The following is a 15,037-nucleotide window of genomic DNA, read 5'->3' as shown; positions in this document are numbered from 1 at the left end:
ATTTTCAGTACCCGGCCACTGAAAGCTGGAATTTAAGAAGTCTGATGTTTCCCACCAACATGAGGGACATGGACATCAGCCCTCATGTATCGGCTGGCGTTTGATGACGGCGTTAAAAAAAAAAAAAACCCAGAATGAGCCACAACCACGAAACGCAACACAATGTGGGGCATTGTTGCCAGTAGACAGGCCAGCGTATGTCACTGTGTGTGGATGTATGCATGGGTGTGTGAGTTGTTGGCAGGCGGGGGGCTGGGTGTGTGTGTGTGTGTGTGTGTGTGTGTGTGTGTGTGTGTGTGTGTGTGTGTGTGTGTGTGTGTGTGTGTGTGTGTGTGTGTGTGTGTGTGTGTGTCGCGGGCGGGAGGGGGGGGGGTCTAAACCACATTCCTAATTGCAGCAAAAGACTTGAGGGAGGCTCTGGTGTAAAATATGTGAAAGGCATCTCTGTTGCTGTGGGTTTGGTAACAGATGCATCAGATCTTCATCACAAGCCTCTTCGCTGATGTCATCCCAGATTCTCCACCCTTCTCCGACATCCATCATTTGCTCGCGGACAACCAGAGATCTCAGTCAAATCTCCAACTCCCACTTTTTGAACATAATCACTGAAAAGGTCTGGTCGTAACCTTGCGTGATTAATGACCTCTGAACCCTACGTTTTTATGCATTTAACATCAAGTTTTTTTCCTCTAAATTAAATCACTCTGAATATGTATCCAATTGATATGAAGTGAAGCCAGGTACCTGGGCCACTCATTTGTGAGTATAACACCAAAAACACAACCTGCTTTCAGTGTATTGAAATATGCAGCTATTTTATACAGTCATTAGGCAAATAGGAAAACAAATGAACCAGGGTGTTATAGAAGACTTCATCATGTCAGTGCTATCATACACCAGTGGAATTGGATTATAAATGAGCAAAATTAACACACATTTCAGTATTTCTATCCAAGAAAAAACCTCCACTAGGTACGTGTCAGGTTTATTACTTCATTGCAAGTAAAGATGTTTTTTGAAACTATTGATTCCAACCACGTAATGTAATTATTTGCAAATAATGTCCTCTGTGATTTATTAGAATTACTGTTAGTTCAGAAGAAACAGAAATACAGAAGTGACCAGATCTGGTACTACAATGTAAGTAGTAAACATTGTGGTGTGATTGTTTACTCTGTACAACGACAAAACTGCTCCAGTCGTTTTGCTCGATGGGGGTTTGTGTGCGTGTGTTCCTGTTGTGGCACAAAGGTGTGTAACCACCTTTACCCGAGTCGACCCGACCTCCAAGAAGCAGCACTTTCATGTCCACGGTGGCCTCGGGTGGTGGCGAAACACGAGCTGTGGGAGAGGGTGAAGCTGCGTGGCCCCGTATTGTCTCATCTCAGTGTTGGTGAGACAGAAACCAGAGCCGTGGCTGCAGGTGATGAGCTCTTCCTCCACAGATTAGCGGCACTTCTGCACTAACAAAAACCAACGCTCGCCTCAGAAACAGTCGGCGGATTCCTCTTCCTCTCCGTCAAGCCACTATCCAAGATATTTACGTCTTCTCCAGGGGATCGAAGCTCTTTTCTAAACTCGTTTTTTTTTTTACATCCACGTTAAAGAAACTCTGATTTTCCAGTTGAAGGTGACGTGTGTGACATTTCAACAATCGATAAATCTGAAAATACTAAAGTCTAAAAGAAACGATAATGTGTTTTTGTTCGCCGTGCGAATTTCGTTTGAAGGGAGTGAGAGGAATGTCTCTTTTCAATCGCCATGTTTAACATCGTGTTATAAGTTAGAATAGCTATAAAAGCAGTTTCTTTTTACCTTACAACTTCACGTTTAAACATAAAAAGTGACATTCTATGTTTATCCAATTAAACTGGCACATTGGCAAATATTAAGTGTAGTTTTAGGAGAAAAGAAATACCGTTGTGTTATTTTAAAGTGATATCAAAGCATGTAGGAAGTTCAGCTTGTTATAAACAAAGCTATTCCACCAAAAACAGATTTTGTACAGAAAAATGCATTTGCTGCTGTTTTGATTCATTTGAAATCATTTGAAATTTTTCAACAAATGTTTTGCTTAATAGTACATATCGGTACTTATTAGCATAAAGGGATATATTGACTTTTAGAAGCTTTGAAATGTAAGTCCTAATTGGACAGAAGAGGAAAGCCCTTTAAGTTTCAACACAACCGATTCTGATGGAGGAAACCAAACCCGCGACTTATCAGAGACAATATTCTGCTATCAAACTAATTAATGGCAGCGCAATCCAAACAAATAAATGACGCTTCATTAAAAGCAGGATAAGATCAAGTTCAGGGTCAATCTGAATGAAAGGATTCAGGTTTAATTTATTTACCACTCTCGTTCAGAAAGTCTTGGTGGGGCCAGAGGGCCAAACCCTTTGTGTTTCAAACGCGAGGAAACCGAACCCACAAGTTATCAGAAGCAAGTGTACAGCTGGGGAGGGCTTCTGCGAGCGTGCCAAGAAATCAAGTCCTATTGAGGACAACAGTATCACCCTGAAAGGATGTTGTTATACCCGCTTTAAATAGACTGATGTGAATTACAAATCCTGTGGGTCAAGACAGTAATGCAGCTCAAACTGGTATATACATTGAAAGATTGTCATTTCAGCTTTATGTTCTAGTTTAATTTGAAATATGAGTGCTGTGGTTGGTGCTTTCACCTCACTAATAACTAATGTCCCCAGTTTATTTTGGAGCTTGGGAACCCTGATATGGGCCCTTTGCACATATTTTGAAATGTGTTTGAAACTGTTTTGCTCACAAGACCTCAAAAGGATTGGAAATACATAGTTGTTTGAACAACGTTTCCTTAAAATTAAAAGATACATGAAGAAACATAGTGAAGAATTAAGAGAGAACTTCTCTGACTGGCCCCTCATGTGACACACGGGGATGAGTGCTCTGTCCCCGAGGTGCATGAACCCTGAGTGATGACAGGGGTTGTGTCTGCATCAGTGGCTGTGTAAAGCATGGCATTAAATCATACTGTGTGAAAGTTGGAGCAGCTGATCCGGGTCCTGTTGTGACAGTGCAGCAGCCTATTGTAAGGTGACCATCCGCAGTAAATCTGCTCCACTCCCCTCGCACAAAGGGCCGCTTCCATTTATGGTTCCTGGGTGGGGGGGGTGGGTGTGTGTGCCACTGAATCAACAATGAAGGGACGAGACCTCGTAGACCCCCTCGGAATTCTTTCTCTGCCGGGGCCGCGCAGATGACACAGGGAATACTGGGGATTCCTTTGTTATCCCTACAAAATGAGAAAATCATGTCTGCTGCAGTGATGGGGATTGCCCTCAGGGATGTATGGTCATTACGTCATGCCTATCATGTCATATACAAGGAATCCTGCTCACCTGAGCATTGAGTCCTTCAAATTCAATAAAAGATTAAAAAAAAAACATTTTCATGAGCAAAGAATCAGTAGCATACCAATTGTTCATATCAGCGACAGTAATTTCTTCATTTTCTTTCAGACTGTACAGTAATTGGGGGAAAGATTTTCATATGAACAGACACACTGGATTTGTTTCTTATGAAGTGAATTGAAAAGCACATCGACCTGGAACACGACGGAAAACACCGATTGTTGGGCATCAAACCTGAGCATCGGCATCTGCTCGGAGCTTGAAACCAAACACTTCCTTCCCATTGTTATTGTCTGCCTTTGCTCGTCATTAAACTCTTTGTTGTTAAAAATAACCTCTCTGCAGGGCAAAAGGGCCGCCCGTGACTAATTCTTAGGAAACACGTGCTCAGTCGCGAACACCCTGCTGAAAGCTTCCCCAATCCACACGCGTCCGGAGCCGCGCAACACTTACTCAACCTTTGCGACGGGGAGAGGTCACGAAACATTCGGCGGATCGTTTCCATTGTTTGCGAGAAGCACGCGATCGCGTGACCATAAAGCGCTCTGGAGAAGCTCCGAAGGTCCATAAACAGCGGGACAAATGAACAAACCTCCTTTTTGGGTTTGTGTTGAAAAAAAATCATCTGATGAAAGCGTTTCATCTTCCGAGCCAAAGGTAAAATAAGCCCGGACTGATGTGATTTGAGTAAAAGGCTTGAGCTGCCATGGTGATGAATGCCTCAATGGGCCCATCAGGCGGTCGGCTCAGAGGATCCCAGCGAGAGACACATCAGCCTGTTGAGGTAGAAACCTGCCAGCGCCTCCTCGCACAATGTCGAGACCAACACACGCTCCCAGATATGGCGCGCTAAACTTTTCCCTTTTCACCGACGACTCCCGCAAACAGTATTTACCAGGTGGTTTTCTCGCACAATTTACAAGTACAAGTCTGTGATGTAGGCTTTTTTATGAATGGTTCAGGAATTACGGCTTCAGAGACCAACAAACACAGAGAGGCTCCATTTTCCTCTGGAGTTTCTTTGATGAAGCAACAGAAAGTCTGACCAACAGATATTGTAATGGTTCAACATGCATTTCTGTACAAAAAATGTTTTATTATCCAGTGCTATTAGAAGTTAATACAATTAAATTTGTGATAGGATTTCCACTATATAACCCTTTAAGAATGGAGTATTTGAAACCAATACGTGAAGTAGACATGATGCTGTCAAACTTTTTTTCAATGAGCAAAAAGAACCAGGTCAAACCAAGGTGACGATTCCCTGTTAGACGATAGTGTTTTTTTTTTTTTTTTCTCAGATAGACGACTTATTATAATAGGTGTATTCTTTGTAACATTTCAGTGGCCCAGAATGAATAGTAATGTATTTTTACAAGTAAATACACCGAGGTCCTTTGAAAAAGTGGCTCAATGTTAGTTTAAAATCGCAGCAGGGAAAGAAAAAAAAAAAAAACATGTCGGACTAAAAACATATCTTTTGTAAAGACACATAAAGTAGCCCAACAACAGCCAGGGAAAGAAAAAGACACCATAATTAAAACTAAATCATATTCACACAAAGTCATCTTACACATAGAAACACAGATTAGTATTTAAGTTGAAATGTTAATGGAACTCATTGGCTTTGTAATGTCGCTGCAATAATTAAAGCTGTACTGACAACAAACAAACTTTGATCAATTCTTTGCTTTTTTTTGTGTCTTTGTCTTGTTGTTTTCTTGAGATGGGCAGGTTTTGTTGTGATGTTTGTTCAAGGCCGGCGCAGCGCTGTCATACAGGGACAGTGGACACTGCGAGGGCACCAATGCTGGTTTTTAATCTTTATTTTCTTGTCGAGTCCTGACTTCCATTGACGTCTCCTGAACCTCAGCTCCGTGCGTGCAAAGCGGCATGCCACCCGGCAGGTCTCCTCTGAGTCGATTCAACCGCCGCAACACAAAATAGCCGAGATAACAGACACCGCTGATCAATACGCCATCAAAACGACGGGGTGGTTATCTTTCAGAGGCACTTCCTGCTTGCTGCACTTTGATTGTTCAAGGTAAAACTGTCAATAAGACCACCGGTGTTCAACTTCTACCACCACATTTCCTCCACTCAGCCTATTAAAGAGAAAACCGAAGCTGACTTATCTTACTGTCATAGTGTTGACAGTAGTTTTCAATCTTACACTCAAATTGTGGATTCATTTATTTGGATAAATGGAAAAGAAGAAATGGCCAGAGCACGAGAAATGTACGATCAAACGACAAAGAACAGCTCGTCCGTACAGGCACATCGTGTCCACTTACTTTTCTTTACAGAAGCAATAAACAACAATAAACAGTGACTGTACAGAGTGAACGTTTGTCAAACATCCTGCGTGGTGTGAGTATGGCAGGTCGGGATAAGCTCCTATTTGAACGACTAATTTGAAATGCATGATGAAACCGGCTTACGGTGTGCGGTCATGTGGCATCACTTCCATGTCAGTAAACAGAGGGAGGATCCAGTCCAGCAGCTGCTCTGCAACAGAGGGGGAAACGTACAACCAAGGTACTGACAGTAATGAAAAAAAAGATAGACTTTGGTTGGATGTACCAAGAAATTGTGCAGCAAGGACGGTGTATATATAGATTTAATTTTAAAAAATAAAAAAAAAAAGATTTCAATGGGAGACAGAGGAAAAGGCGAGGCACAAACGAGTTGCTCAGTCACTCACATACAGACGGTCAACATGCAGAATATGTGTGAAGAATTTCAAGCAAATTTGCCAAATAAAACAAATTAAATGGAAGACATTAGCAGACGTCAATATTCAAAGGGTTTTTTGTTTTTTTTCCCTCTGATTACTGGGCCAGACCATTCCAGGTCACACTGGGCTATGTGACCCCGGAACTAAATGGAGTTTGACACCCTGATCTTGAGAAAACACATCCCCTCATTGCAAAGTTAGTTTTTCCACTTTACTCCATTAACCGTGTCACATGCATCAAATTGAACCCGCATTTCCTCCAGAGAGACACATAATTCTTCCACCAGTGACCTTCACGGTTAACTAATCGGAGGTATTTTTGCGGCTTCTATGTCACCAGTTGGATCAGTGCTGCTCATCCTGGCTCTGGTGGCTGAAAGGAGAAACATTGTTCCACTAATGAGCAGTGACATGCAGCTACATCAGTATGACGGGAGATGACTGTGTGCATTTCAGTGAAACAATGGGCTGATAGATTCATCCATGGACTCAAACTAAGGGTCCTGCTGCAGAGCAGTGACAGGAAGCACATAATACCCCCCCCCCCCCCTCCCCCAAACCCCCCAACCCCCCAAGATTACAACACTTGGAGTTACTTGCACACATGGGAGTAAAGAAAATTTAAAAAATTTCCCCTCAATTTTCAATGTTTTTGACATTGAAAATGAGACGAAGCTCGATTCACATCGTTTTATCTCAGATCCCTTCTTGCAACATTTCCATTTGACAACTTTGACATCCATTCATGGAGATTTCAACATCCTGACATCCCCTCAGCCGGGCCTGGGGGGGTCTTTCTGTGCGCTGAACTTTTCTAGAGAGACTCACATTTTCCTCCAACTGCACAGAAACATCCGAAGGCCCATTGTGGACGATGCTCATGAATGTGAGTTTTTGTGTGACTGTTTGGTGATCTGTTGTTTTCCCTGTGATGGATTTGTGACCCGAGATCAGTCTCGTCTGAAACAACATTCAAACCCAGACTTCTAACGTTGGTTTTCACTCCCCTGGAGCATTTCGAGTGCACAATGTATGTGTGCATGGTTGTATACGTTGTAAAGCTCGGGGTGACAGGGTCAACTTCATCATTGTCCTGCAAACATCCGAGCCAGTCTTGATTATAAAAGAAACTGTGCTGCCATCTTGTGGCGATAACCACAGACACGTTACTAATTTTGTCTTCACGTAAATATTATTCAAACGCTTCACATGGTGAAATGTCCAACATTCTTGGTTCTGTGTTGTTGTTGTTGTTTTCACGAGAACCTGAATTGAGTTAGACTCTATAAGAGTTCACTTTTTTCTCTTTTATCCACCAAAAGCAAAAAAAAGGGTAATGCAGTAGATACATATCTGCAGTGTGACGTTATGACACCTGGAGGCGCTGTGGTCCTCTCCTATTGACTAAAATCTTCAACTCAAGAAGGATATTTGATTTTGTGTCACTCTGAATAGTCCACGTTGTCCATGTCTTCCCGGCATTGGGTCTGTCGAGCTTCTGCCACATTTCACCGAGTTCAGATCATTTGAAAACAAAAAACAAAAGATTATATCACAAATATCCTCTGCGTGCAGGAACGCAACTGCAAAGTCACACACACACACACACAAACATTTTTTTAAATTAAATAAAACATTGCACCAGTTTAATTCCTTCACTTCCTTTATTGCTTCACTTTTTTCCCCCAACCCATTCGTGCACGCTACAATTAATTTGAAATATTCTGTTAGAATCTTCCGTGACTGAAAGGATCGAATGTAAAATGTTCACCGTGCACCTGCATGGCGATCAAAACCTCTTTGGGCCTCTGAGTTCGGTCACCTTTCTCTGATTGTGATGCTTTGATGGAAAACTGTGGGAAAAAAAGAAAAAAAGAAAAAGAAAAAGAAAAAAAACCCCAGGACAGACAGACCTGAACAAATAATGGAGGGAGGACGCGGTGGGGAGTAGTCAGTCGTGCAGCCCTTACCCATTGGTTGCCTCAGACACAGTAGCTCTCCCTCTCGCTCTCCCATAAATGCGCTCCCATCGCCGACAGTACCAGATAATCACAGGCCACTGTGAGGGGGACACACCTTCCGCTGATTTCCGCCACAGTTTTACACGGGGATGCGTCTTTATTCACAGAAAGTTGCCATCCGCCCGAGATCTGAGCCGTGATTTTCAGCTTGCACCTTCGCAATTCTTGCGTTTTGTATTTTTTTTTTTTTGTTTTGGCGCAAAGGCACACCAGAGGCTGCTCTGCTCCAGCTGGAAGATGACCGGGGTTTTTGAGAACTTAAATACTGATATGCATTCGAACCAGATTACCTCAAGCAATTACCACAGCCTGCACAAGTCACAGGAGTCCCCGACCCTGCCCGTGTCCACGGCGACGGACAGCAGCTATTACAACAGCCAGCAGCCGGGCCACTGCGCCGCCGGGTCTCCGTTTGGACAGCTCGGCACCTACCAGTACCAAGGCGGCGCGGCGACCTCTGTGCCATACAACGCAAAGTCGTACGACCTCGGTTTCAACTCGTCTTACGGCGCTTACGGCTCCTACGTCTCCAACCCCTCTCCTAATCCGGCGGAAACAGGTGGGGACGCCGACCTGAAGACATTTTGCTCCGATTTCAATCGAAATATATCCAGCCTTGTTGCATAAGTAATGCATTGCCTCTACGATTAAAAAAGAAATGGCCTGCTCAGAAATAATGCGTAAATTTGCATCATATTAAGACAAAATATTCAACTTATTTGTGATGATTTCCATATAACCTTAAAAGACAGCGTCCAAGGGCTTTCAAATATTAAAATGTGATCAAATCAAATTGGTGGTCGTGCACAAGTCTGTCAAACACAAGGTTTTATGCAAATGTCCCTAACAATCTGCCATACTGGGGGGGAAACCTTCATGCATAGGCTAACGTGAATTGCATGTGAATGTTTCCTCAGAGAAAGAAGAGAGCGAGCCAGAAATCCGGATGGTTAATGGAAAACCAAAGAAGGTCAGGAAACCTCGAACCATTTATTCCAGTTTCCAACTGGCTGCACTTCAACGGAGGTTTCAGAAAACGCAGTATTTGGCTCTACCGGAACGGGCCGAGCTGGCAGCCTCGTTGGGCCTTACGCAAACACAGGTGGGTACATCTAAGACTTGGGGTTTATACGCTGTCAGAAATCAAATGTATGTTTTGCATTGGGATAAATTAAAGGTGACAAGTGGGGGGGCGTGAGCCGGAAAATATCTGTTAATCATTTTTTTCATGCTTCTATCGGTGTCTTTTTTTCTTTTCTCAGGTTAAAATCTGGTTCCAAAACCGCCGCTCCAAGTTCAAGAAGTTGTGGAAAAGTGGAGAAATCCCTCCAGAACAACACGTCGCTTCCAGTGAATCCCCACCGTGCGCGTCCCCGCCAACGACTGCCTGGGACTTTCCACAGACTCAGAGAATGAACAGTGTCAGCTCGGGTTTACCTCAGAGCAACAGCCCTCCCAACACGATTGCGCCTTCCTCGTTTTTGGCAAACTACTCCTGGTATTCAACCACGAACTCTACGACGCATTTGCAGCCTCCCCTGGTCCAACACCACCACAACGCCGCCATAAGCGCTGGGACAATATTCTGAATCAAAAAAAGAAAAAGAAAAAGCAAACGAAGAAACGTCGGGTTTAAATCGGACAATACTGGTGAAGACAAATGCCAATACCTACAATTTCAGAGACCTCGTGTGTGCGTCACCTAGACTTTACGCGCAAGCATTTAGAAGAAATTATCGGAGTCAAACAGGTTCACGGACCATGCTGGGGTTTTTTTTGCAATGGCAAATGGTAGACACAGATTTCTACAGTTATTTTTGTATTTATTTATTTTGTTTATGTGAGGGATGAATGAACCACTATTACCCAAAGCAATCGCAGCCTGGGCGTAAAGCCTACTTTTACGCGGCCGTCACTTTTATACCATTCCTGCAAAAAAAAAAAAAATAAAATAAAAAAAAAAACATTATTCGCAGGACAACCTGTCACAAATGTAGCACAAGTTAACTGTATCGTGCCTTTTTCAATATGACCTCATTTTGTTGTGCGATGAAACAAAACAAAAAACAAAAAAAACTTACCTTGATCCATTCTTTATGTAGTTGATTTAAATATCCTGAGGGGTACGTGACTGAATCCATATGTGTAAATATATTTACCAGCTTTTTGACTTCTAATTTTAGGCTATTGGTGCAAATCCATTGAACCACCTGAAGCTACTGATTGTCCTCCCCTCTGATTCAAGTGTATCACATTTAATTGTATTTCTGTCTTATTTATTTTAGCAGTGTTTCATTCATTTATGGCCAGACATTATTTAAATAAAATGTTTTTTGTGCATTCCCATGTGGCGGCTTCTTTTCTCAACATGGATTTGAAACAGGCTTGGTATAGACTAGACACACACACACACACACACACACACACACACACACACACACACACACACACACACACACACACACACACACACACACACACACACACACACACACACACACACACACACACACACACACAAATGTGGCTCAACCCATATCATTATTTTTTTCAGAGTGAAAGGTATTGCTTATCTTTATCCTTGTCCTTGCAAACTAAAGTTTTGTTTATTAAAACTAAAACACTGAGAGCTTCCCTATTTAAAAAAAAAAAAAAAAAAAAAAGCAGACACATGTCAGTTAAACTAAATATTGCACAAAATAATAGCTTAGCGTTATGCTGAGGTCACGTGGTTGCCAATTAGCCAGGGATTGGTTACCCACTCTATTAGGTGAGTTTAAAGTAGCTCACGTTAAATTTATGGAGTGAGCGCGTGCTGTATTAACGGTGTGGTTAGTTACATGGAGGTGTTTGGTTTCTGAGATGGTTTTTTTTTTTGGTTATTTGAGCGGCTGACGAGCCGGGCTCTGATCAGGCATGAGGCCCAGAGGAGCGCACGCTGAGCGGGGCACAACAACAACAACAATAACAACAACCCAATCCTGGTGGAGACATGCGGGTGTGGGTATGGAAGAGCACAGACTCGCTGGAGTCAGAAAGCCGCTTCCCAGACGGTTTTAAGAGAGAGAGAGAGAGAGAGAGAGAGAGAGAGAGAGAGAGAGAGAGAGAGAGAGAGAGAGAGAAGGGGGAGACAGGAACTAGATCCAAGACAGCCCGGAGCTACAGCATCATGGAAACATTTCTCACTAAAGTGAAGCCTGTGATCTCTGAAGACGAGCAGATTGACCCACATGATGCATGTGGCTCGCACAGGGCCCGAGGGCCACATAACAAAAAAAACGACAACACAGAAACTGAGTATATTGCAGTTACGGGGGACATCTATTTAATTAGGCTTTATTTTCTCTTAAGAGAATTTATTTCAGCTTCAGGAGAAAAAAAAAAAAGGTAATAATGGGGCTATAGTGCTATCAGTTAGTGGAGCTCTCATTCATTGTCTATCCCACGCGCTTCCCTTCAAAAGACCACAGGCCATAAAGTGGGATCGTTTCCTTGTACATAATTAGGACTGGAGCTTGTCAGCGGTTGCTATATCTGCATGATGGAGCCTCCCCCCGGGGCTGACAGTATCAAAAACCCAGGCAATATGCAGACGATCTGAGCTGTCTGAGAACTCAGCATCTCACACACACACACACACACACACACACACACACACACACACACACACACACACACACACACACACACACACACACACACACACACACACTCACACACACACACACACGCACGCACACACACACACACACACACACACACACACACACACACACACACACACACACACACACACACACACACACACTGCATCTACATGTACATGCGCCTATTCCTTTGAATGGTCTGATGATCAGATGGTGATCAGTCAGTGGACATGAGACATGAGAAATGTCTTCAAACTATGTTTGTTTGTTTGTTTATTTTTTTTGCTTCTTTGGAATAAAATTGAATTCTTTGTTGATTTCATTCATCAATTGAAGCCACTCTGGTTTACACGTTTGTGTATCTCTAAGGCAACTTGTAAATGCCATACAACCCCCCCACCCCCCACCCCCCTATCCTAATTTATACCCTGATCTGTAATTTCATCCACATTTGCTCTGGTTTGAGCCTTCTGGCTTTCAAATCTGAAAGCCTGCAATTACTATATAATTCTTCGCAATTTTAGATGTCCTAATATGGGGTGTAATTTTTACACAAGACAATTTCCCGCTATTTCAAGCATCAACATTGTCAAAGTTGTATGTACATAATAAATGGGAATATCAATGCATAGTTTTTAGCCTAACATCTTGACTCAACGATAATTATATCCGTGTGGAGCCTACGCAGATTTAGCCTGAATTGCATGGTAACTGCTGCTTTAAATTTTTTTTAAAAAAATTACTCATAATTTCCCCCCAAAGATTACCAAGATCTCGAGTGCACAATGTCATCAGCGTAATGAGGAGTAAACATTTATGCTAATAATCTAAATTTTTTCCCCCATCAGCTATAAAGAGGGGAAATAAAGCAGACATTTTTCAGTCATATTCTGAACTCTGCTGCTATAGCTTAGACCAACACATGGGACACATTTTATGGGATTTAAGCGTTCATCTTTTCTCTGTGCTGAAGGATGATGATGCTGCTGCTGCTGCTGCTGCTCTGCCTTCATGCTGATTTCTGAGAAAGGGAAGTCGCCTCTTCACATTTCAAGCTAAAAAAAAAAAGGTGTGTGCTTAATAATTATTTCTTTACGGTTTTTTTTAACGGGACGTCTGAATGCGTTTCTGAATCATTTAAGCACAGGAAACAGGCTCGATTCTCATGAGAGGATTTGCTCCCAATTTATCTATTTCTTTCGCATGTGAGCTATTAATTTATTCTCAGTCAGATCATTGAACGTTTTGTAGATCCTTTGATGATGCAGAACTATTTCAAAGACCTTAACAAAAAAAACGTCAGATCTCTCATCCTGTAACGTCAATTTAAAAACAAAACAAAAAACCTCCTGCTTATTTATTGTGCAGCCAAGCAGCTTCTTTTATGAGGCACTCCTATAGCTTAGAAATCTGTTCACGTCGAGAGGATATGTAAGGAAGGGGAGACAGAGAAGTTGTTCTTTAGTCGCTTCACTCTCACATTGTGCTTTTCTAATTTTTTTTTTTTTTTTTTGAAGCCTCTCCGCATTGACAACTCGGTTGATGTAGGCTACACCTGCAAGCAATTTGTCAGTCTTATACATAGGCTAAGTCTAAGGGAACAGTGACGAAATGGCAGCTCACCTATTTCGCTTTTTTTTTTTTTTCTATTGCTGCAGAAAATTTCTTTCAGAGCACTATCTCTTTTGTCAGCGTAGAAAGATCCTCGGTGCGAAAAAAAATTGCTCATAATTACCTCAGAGATAGGAAACTGCATTAGAATAAATAAGGGCGAAATTACTGTAATTATGCTGGGTTTGATGGGCTCAGCTCGTATAATCAAGGAGAGAATACAGCGAAATAACACTGACCCTCTTGGATGTGCAGCTGCGCCTTTTCTGGTGCAAGGTAGGCAGATCTATGTTCACTGCTGCAGCTCTGCTTCATTCATGGTAAGGAAATATAGTCAGGCCCCCTTTCTGGATTTAAGGCTCCTCATAAAGGACTCGCTATGTTTCAAGTTTGTCATTAAAATAAGAATAGGACAATGGAAGCGAAGGATGGAGGCCAGAGTTTCTTCGTCACACCAGAGATTATTTATTTGAAGTGAGATCTAGTGTCGCAAAATAATAATAATAATAATAATAATAATAATAATAATAATAATAATAATAATAATAATAATAATAATAATAATAATAATAATAATAATAATAATATTTTAATACGTGAATGCTGGTTATTTTTTTCCAGTTATGTGCAGACTGGACAGGTTGCATCAAAAGTTTTCAATATACAATTACATAACATGTATATATTTATGGGGCTATAGCTGAGCAGAACAACGAGTACAGATCATTCTATACCATTTTGCTCCCAGAATTTAAAGTTGTGTATTTATAATGCACAAAAAGAATTAATAACAAATTTCGTATTTATCTCGCCTTGTATATTAGTTTTACGAATCAACCTGTATATTAACTAACATATCAGAATTATTGCAGCTTATAATTCTTTTTATATCTGCAGTATTTGCTGACCTGGACTTTTGGTCCACCTCATCACATTTTAACGTGATAATCACTCTGTCGATGTCATTTTTAAACTGCAACACCACGTTTTAATTTCTTCTATGATACACTGAGTAAACGTGTTTTTTTATTTTGTGTGTCGACATGAAATGAGGACGAGAGATCAACCCAACTATATTTTTAAACAGGTGCATTTAAACCCGTAAATCCAAGACATATAAGTTTGAATTTCTTCAAATCCTACATTCAAGCAGAACATTTCAGCAAACAAGAAGGACTGTGAAGCTTTTTCACTCTCACTGATCCGCCTCGTCCAGTTTGCTCAGACTCTTTTTCTTTTCTTTTTTTTTAACTGCACCTGCCTCTTGACCAATTATTCACTTAACACACACAATTGATCTCTCTCAAGACGGAAAATGGGGATCGCCGAAGATAAATGGAAAGGAGATTATCTTTAAGAAAAGATGAAAAGGAATAAGCGATGCTGTCGGATGAGAGCAGGCCTCCCGCACCGCGCCGCTTAACGCACAATATAGGACAAATGCTGCAGCTTTAAAACCCTGAAATGTTATAGTTGCTGTCACTTTTTTTTTTCCCAATTTGGTAAAAAAATAAAATAAAATAAAAAATGCATGGCCTGCATGAGAAATATAGTTTCATAAAACGTAAAGTTCGGTGTTTCTAAATGCCTTTTCTCCCTCCAGAGGTTTGCGGCTTTTGCAGAGACGTT

At 41.7% G+C, this 15,037-nt stretch overlaps 1 protein-coding gene across 1 annotated transcript; it reads left to right on the top strand.

Moving 5' to 3' along the window:
• Positions 1–8,387: 8,387 nt before the first annotated feature.
• On the top strand, positions 8,388–10,446 carry dlx2a (distal-less homeobox 2a; the record flags this gene model as incomplete). Its single annotated transcript, XM_080498473.1, has 3 exons — positions 8,388–8,709; positions 9,068–9,252; positions 9,413–10,446. 3 exons carry the CDS (start codon positions 8,388–8,390, stop codon positions 9,737–9,739), a joined length of 834 nt encoding a protein of 277 aa, XP_080354599.1. The 3' UTR covers positions 9,740–10,446.
• Between the last annotated feature and the right edge of the window lie 4,591 nt (positions 10,447–15,037).

The sequence above is a fragment of the Blennius ocellaris genome (assembly GCF_963422515.1).
Source record: "Blennius ocellaris genome assembly, chromosome: 6".
Classification (NCBI taxonomy): domain Eukaryota; kingdom Metazoa; phylum Chordata; class Actinopteri; order Blenniiformes; family Blenniidae; genus Blennius; species Blennius ocellaris.
Note: the sequence above shows the minus strand (reverse complement) of the source record. Positions and strands in the feature narration are given on the sequence as shown.